This window comes from Chiloscyllium punctatum, chromosome 20 (assembly GCF_047496795.1).
Source record: "Chiloscyllium punctatum isolate Juve2018m chromosome 20, sChiPun1.3, whole genome shotgun sequence".
NCBI lineage: Eukaryota > Metazoa > Chordata > Chondrichthyes > Orectolobiformes > Hemiscylliidae > Chiloscyllium > Chiloscyllium punctatum.
This window is the reverse complement of record NC_092758.1, coordinates 64,166,461-64,174,003: the sequence shown is the minus strand read 5'-3', so window position 1 is coordinate 64,174,003 and position 7,543 is coordinate 64,166,461. Positions and strand designations below refer to the sequence as shown.

Below are 7,543 nucleotides of genomic sequence, written 5' to 3'. Positions count from 1 at the left end.
GGTGTCAGCTAGGAACAGCGCTTCACGTAGAAGTCATGAATCTGACAATGTCACAAACAAAAGGCAAGCTCATTCACCACTTAATGGATAGAGATCTGGAAATGCTGGTGGATGGCTAAATAGAACGAAGGATAGTCCATTTCCCCATTGGTTGTTTAGGAGATCACACCAACCAGCCTAGATAAAAATAACAGCACAGGTCACCATTCTGTCCCAATTAAAAGGAATGCCCAAAAATGCAGAAAGAAGGTCAATGCTATGCAAGCTTAGCTCCCACTATTTCTTCTTTGGTATCTCATACTCACAGGATGAGCACTCACTCTAACTTTCCTATTGTACACATCTCTCATCCAGGCTCATGGTCTACAACTCTCAGTTTTGCATTTTCATATCACCTCAAAGACTCACACTTCTTAATGCTTTCAAACTATCAACACTCCTCCTCTCCGCATTTCTACTCATTCACTGGGGACATCTCTCCTGCTCATATACGACTACCAATTGTTCTGGCATTCACTTCAAATATACTCCAAGTCTCCCTTTGTCTTGCAGGATAAACTGGCTCATCAGCAGCTGAGAGGCTCAATATTTATTGGGTAGGGCAGAGGGGTGGTGCTGCAGACAGCAGACAGGCTCTTCAATCCCTGCAAAGGAGAAAATATTAGATTTGGACAGAAAAGACTAGCAGAACACAGCAAACTTCCTCAAATAGGCCAATGCCCCAGTTTTACTTTGAGTTCTGAGGAGGAAGCCAGTGAATTCTTAGAGGAAGCACCAGCAAAGTTTTCACCATGCCATCCACCAGCTCAGAGACTTTCACCTCAATGGGCACTCTATCTACATTGTGCTCCAGAGCACAATCTGGAGAACATACTACCAAAACTGGTTGAGGAGGAAGTACCTCACATCTCTGACACTTCGTACACTGCCACAGACCAGGCACTTGCTCAGCTTGGGTTCTGCTTCTGTTCTCAATCATTAATGACTTGATTGACCTGTAGAGACAGGCAGAGGAACACCTGGCAGGTTTTCTAGAAGTATTCAGTAAGCTGGAACAAAGGTTGAGGAGTTTACCAACATTAGCAAGTGCCACATTGACATGGGTGAATGAAAGCTGGGGAAGTTGGAGAATGCAGCAATATCATTCAGAAAAGTACAGTTGCATGATGAATGAGACAAGCATTTTGTGAGCTACAGCCAGCAGTTATTGGTTAGGAATTTGTGCCATATAATTTCTGAGCGAAGGAGTAGAAATTTGAAGTGAGAGGAAAAATAGGGAGAATTTAGGGTTTTAAATGGACTCACAAACAAACAGAAATTAGGTAATTAGAATACAGCATAGAGTCATAGAGATGTACAGCACAGAAACTAATCCTTCAGCCTATTTCATCCATACCAACCAGATATCCAAATCTAATCTAGTCCCATTTGCCAGCACTTGGCCCATGTCCCTCTAAATACTTCCTATTCATATACCCATCCAAATGCCCTTTAAATGTTGTCATTGTACCAGCCTCCACCACTGCCTCTGGCAGCTCATTCCATACACACACCATGCTCTGCACAAAAAGGTTGCCCTTTAAATCTGTTTTATATCTTTCCCCTCTCACCCTAAATATATGCCCTTTTGTTCTGGACTCTCGTACCTCAGGGAAAACTCGAGGAGTGTGGTATTAGAAAAGTCAGGCTGTATCCGAGAAGCAGGAGAACCGACATTTCAGGCATAAGCCGTTCATCAGAAATGAGGCTTGTGGGCTGGGGTGTGCTGACAGATAAATGGGTAGGGGTGGGTCTGGGAGAAGGGAGCTGGAAATGTAGATAAAGATGGGGGTGAAAGTGATAGGTCAGAGAGGAGGGTGGAGTAGATAGGTGGGAAGGAAGATGGACACATAGGACCGTTCAAGAGGGTGATGCCAAATTGGAAGTTTGGGACTGGGATAAGGTGGAGGGAGGGAAAATGGGGAAACTGGTGAAGTCCACATTGATCCCATGTGGCCAAAGGGTCCCAAGGCAGAAGATGAGGCGTTCTTCCTCCAGGTGTCAGGTGGTTAGGGTTTGGCAATGATGGAGGCCCAGGACCTGCATGTCCTTGATAGAGTTGGAGGGGGATGCTAAATTTGTCAGCCACAGGGTGGTGGTGTTGGTTGTGCAGGTGTCACATAGACGTTCTCTGAAACAATCCGCAAGTTGGCATCCTGTCTCCCCAACGTAGAGGATACCACATTGGATGCAACAGAAACAGCAGATGACGTGTGTGGAAATACAGGTAAATTTCTGTCAGATGTGGAAGAATCCTTTGGGGTCTTGGACGCAGATGAGGGGAGAGGTGTGGGTGCAGGTTTTGCACTTATTGCGGTGGCAGAGCAAAGTGCCTGGAGGGAAAGATGGGTTGGTGTTGGCGTGGACCTGACAAGGTAGCTGCAGAGGGAATGATCTCTCTAAAACGCAGATTGGGGTCAAGAGGGAAACCCACACTGCACACCCCAGGGAAAAGACCTTGTCTATTTACCCTTCCCATGCCGAACTTGCACTTAAAGCTTGAGGGGATGATTGAAATAAAACAGTGATAGAAAATGTGATATTTCTGAATCTCATTCATTTTTTCCAGATTTTTCACCATTAATCTTCCCACACCAGGGAAGTGAGGCATATATCTAGTTGCAGATTAGAACTGCATGTTTATTTGTAGAAATTCAGTTAAGCAGATGCAACTATTATCACTCTAATGTTGAGAAACAGCAATGCATGTTGGTTACATTAGAAACATTTCTTGGTGTTAAAATTACAACCATGTGGTGTCATTTTCTTTAGGGAGTTGGAGTGTCTCTCACTTGATTGGTATTTTGATAGAGGGGAGAGACCAATCATTTGGGAGTCTTTTTTACTCTTGCAAATGTAGTTCAGAGGAAGGATCTAGTTAGGTTCCCAAGCCAGCTTTGACTAATCACTTGCCTAATCCCTCTGCTAACATACCATCAGCCAATTCATCAGACGAGTGTTAAACTAATAAAATGAAAATCTCTCAGATTTTACACATGATGAGTAATCGATTCTGCAAGACTGTCATCCAGAAAACTTAAAAATGAATTTCAAAATTCTAATGTTGAGGTTAATCTTTTTATTAATTATTTTTAAAAGATTTAAGTAAATTCACATTTACAACCTCTTCTGTCCTTTTTTTTGCCTAAACCTATTTTCAAGTGATGGACTTCTGATGGATTAGTCCCCACTTGTGGTCAAACTACACAATGTCTTAATAGGCATTGGCTTCTGAAAAAGGGCTAACTTAGAAACTTATGCTCTTACTGTCCAGGATCAGGCATGCTCAAAAGCATGCATCAGCCGACAATAACCTCTTTAGCCACATTTTTAGAACATCTTCCATCCCAGAAGGAGGTACAGTCCCACCCCAATGCCACTACATTCTCCTTGTCTATACTCAGTGATTTCTTGATGAAGCATAATTGAATTTGGCATTGATTTACAGTTACATAACAGACCTTGTACCTAGGTTTTTCCCTCAATAAGATTATCCATTTTGTTTATAGAAAAGGGGAGGTCAATGGCCTAGTCGCATTATTATTGGACCATTAGTTCAAAGATCCAGAAAGGTTTTCTGGGTGGCACAGTGGCTAGCACTGCTGCCTCACAGCATCAGGGACCCAGGTTCAATTCCCACCTCAGGCAACTGTCTCTGTGGAGTTTGCACTTTCTCCCTGTGTCTGCATGGGTTTCCTCCCACAGTCCAAAGATGTGCAGGTTAGGTGAATTGGCTATGCTAAATTTCCCATTGCATTAGGGGAAGGATTCTGGGTGTGTTGTTCTTCAGAGGGTCTATGTGGACTTGTTAGGCCGAAGGGTCTATTTCCACACTGTAGGTAATCAAATGTAAAAAAGTAGGACTCGCTGGCTCACAGTATTCTTTTATGGATAGTTTAGCATTTTCGAGCACCTAAAATGCTTGACAATTATAGCTCATGTTCCAATTATTTCCTCTCCAATATCCTTTCATACTCAAGAACACATCAGTTGATCCCAATTTCTTTACTTTTTCAAAAAAAAGATAGTTCTTAATGAACCTTTTTCCAGGTATTCATCCAAGTTCATTTCAACTTTCCCCTGTGGAGCAAAGCACAACGTTTATTAAATATCTATAGTACTGAGTGATTCCCAACAAAATCATAATCCACCCACATAACGATGCTGCTACTTTTCATGCACTTATGAAAAAATACAATATTCGGAGGTCTTAAATGACCATAGCATCAGTTAAGACGTATCCCGACAGATACGCGAAGAGGCAGTGAGCAGAGTGGTAGAGATCCTTAGAAATTAGGTGACAGGTTTAGATAGAGGATCTGGATGGCACCGGCTTGGAGGGCAGAAAGGCCTGTCACTGCGCTGTAATTTTCTTGGTTCTGAAAAGGTAATCTTACTCGAAATAAAAATCCAATCCGTTTCTCTCTGCAGATACTGCCTGATCCGAATATTACTAATACGTTCCCTGTTATTTCCCTTAATATCGACCTCCAAAGCGATCAAATCTTATTCACCCGAAGGTCTATTTTTGTTTGTACACGTTTGACATTCTTCTTCTGTATTATTCTCCCTGGAACCCATATCTTTACAGCAACCCTTCAAAACAATCAGAATATCCTTGAAACATACTTAACTCCAATTTAATAAAACTCTATTGAAGTAGAGCATCTGTGATTTTATCCCACACCCTGAACATGGAGAGAATAATGGGAAAAAACCCACTATCTGATAGGATATATTACTGACCGTTTAAATGGGCGGGAAGCCTGTTGTACCGCCCCCAAGTTGATTACGATGAGACTATCATTGCTATTTAATTGATTAGTTGAGGAAAGTGACAAACTACTAGTGCCAAACCCAAATGTTCTTTAGTCGTTGAATACTTTTCTCTTTAAAGTCTGACTTAATTAAATGCATTCTGGACTATCTTCAATTGGGCGTATTTATTAGCACGTATCTTAATAAATGCCGCTGAGTTTAGAACTTTACAAATTTTAACTTTGGTTTTCCAACCAGCTGCCGCCTCCAATTCGTATTAGTGTTTTCGCATGTTCATTGATTTGCAATCGGTTCTATTTTTTTTTCCTTTTCACATTCCTGTTCTCTTTTTAAAAAAAAATGTAACCCCCACACTACCGCCTAAGTGCGGTAGTGCTTATTTTTATTAGCAATCGGTTCTATTCGAATTGTGCAGCTGACTTGGATAACACTGATTGCTTAGTGGTCATTAATTCTCAATATCCCACTTATTCAGCAAGGGTAATATTGAACAACCGTTTAGTCTCTTCAACACACAGTTGTACAAGATACAAATGACAGATAAATAATTGTCACTAAGGTTAATGATTTACAGCGGAGCTTATCTTTTAGCAGGCGGCGATGAATGAGGAGCAAACACATCAGCTGACCTTTGGAGGAAAGAAGCGCGTATTAGTTTATCTATTTGCTTTATTCCTAGATCCTATATTCAATATCTATACGGAAGAAGATTTTAAAAACGAATGTTAGCAAGAATTAATGACTAGAAATATTCAGTACAGTCGGCAAGATCGTGGTAAAATCTGTAGAATGAATCATTACAACTCGAGCTTGTCTTGGTGAGTGTATCACGTTCTTGGCGATTATTAGCAGCACATCGTCACAGAAGATGATCACTACACAGTTTGATAACTGGACAACACACTCTAACTTGTCAGGAAAAGAATCAACTGCAACGTGGCAAGTCATAAATCAGATTGTTGTCTTCAGTATTCTCACCATGATCATAGCTGGAACTATCTTTGGAAACCTTTTGGTAATTGCTTCAATCGCCTACTTCACCAAACTGCGGACTCCAACTAACGCTTTTATAGTCTCCCTGGCTGTTGCAGATTTCCTCGTTGGCATTATTGTAATGCCTTTCAGTATGACCAAACTGGTCTTTGGATGGTATTTTGGAAAAACGTTTTGCAAAATCCACACGATCATGGATGTAATGCTGTGCACCTCTTCCATCATGAACGTCAGCTGCATTGCCTTCGATCGATTCTATGCCGTGTGTTACCCCCTGAAATATCGGTTCAGGATGTCTCAGAAAAGAGTGACCATCCTCCTTCTGATTTGTTGGTTTGTTCCTGCTTTGGTGTCGTTTGTGCCCTTGTTCCTAGATGTCCATTTGAGGGGTTTGGAGGCCATTCTACAACCCCTCGATCCACACAGTTGTGTGTTTATGGTCAATATTCCTTATGCTGTCTCTGCTTCAGTAATCGCCTTCTACTTTCCCATGTTGGTGATGCTAGTGGCATATGGAAAAATTTTCCAAGTAGCAAGGCTCCAAGACAGACAGATATATAGCATTGAAAATGGGATACAGGGAAGAAGCACTTTGACAAGGTTCCAAAATTCTTCCATGGAGAGAGAAAGGAAAGCAGCTAAAACTCTTGGCATCATCATGGGATGTTTCCTGATCTGCTGGTTGCCATTCTTTACTATGAATATAATTAACCCTTTGCTTGGATACTCAGCACACCATGTTCTTCTTGAAGTTTTTTTATGGTTGGGTTATGTTAATTCAACTCTCAATCCTTTGTTATATGCTTTCTTCAATAAATCTTTCCGTCAAGCTTTCTACATGGTAATTGGCTGTAAGGTTTTGGCCAACAATTGCCAAAATAACAACTTGTCGGACAGCACCAGACAGAATACACATCTTGCAACACTGTCACGTTAAGACTAAATCCCCATTTAGCCAAACGAGCAAAATTCATGGGCAGCAACATGATTGTTGCATAAAGTTGTTTGATATGTTTTGACTGCAATAAATAACTTTTGTTTTCATCTATTGAAAACTTGTGTTTTATTAAACAATGGGGTGTTGATATTGGTGAAAGTGTCCCAGTGCTGTAGGTGGTTTTAAAGAGCAAAGCAATAACACCAATGTGGTTCAAAATATTTGGTGATGTTTCTTCTATAAATATGGGTATTTTTGTAAGAAAAAGAGCATTAGTTATAACTATAATTTCCTTTCTGTTAAACTTTCATCCATTTTGTGAAATAACTTTGATCATTGTTTTGGTCTCTTTTCATTATGTGCTTAAAGCTTTAAATTGTACATTCAGAATAAATATTAATTTGTCTTGAATCCATTTTATATTGCTCACAATTTTTAAAAGCACACTGTATCTTATATTACATTGTAATGCTATGTTAAAAATACTCAAGGGAGTGTCTGATAGATTTGGTTTGAAATTATGTGAAACAAATTTTTTATTGTTGTGTGGAACTGATCTTTTTATTTCGGGAAAAACTGCTTAGCCTGTCTATTGAATTCTTTCCTCTCTGTCCAAGTGTTTGATATCTCCTTTCATTTGGCTCCTGAATTTGAGTACTTTTAAAAATATTTTTAAGATTCTTTACTACATTAAAAGGACTTAATTTGTTGGCTGTTGATTGCATTATTTTCTGGCTACAAACTGTCAATATTTAGAACACAAGAAGCTGTTTGTCATCAATTGGCAGCATTGAA

At 40.2% G+C, this 7,543-nt stretch overlaps 1 protein-coding gene across 1 annotated transcript; it reads left to right on the top strand.

Annotated features, from left to right (window-relative positions):
- Positions 1-5,499: 5,499 nt before the first annotated feature.
- Positions 5,500-6,748, top strand: LOC140491821 (5-hydroxytryptamine receptor 4-like). Its single transcript, XM_072590216.1, has one exon. It carries the CDS (start codon positions 5,687-5,689, stop codon positions 6,746-6,748), a length of 1,062 nt encoding a protein of 353 aa, XP_072446317.1. The 5' UTR covers positions 5,500-5,686.
- The last annotated feature ends 795 nt before the right edge of the window (positions 6,749-7,543 follow it).

What these genes read in the sequence shown, in the direction of transcription:
- LOC140491821 (XM_072590216.1), top strand. Translation starts at nt 5,687, where the DNA reads ATGATCACTACACAGTTTGATAACTGGACAACACACTCTAACTTGTCA.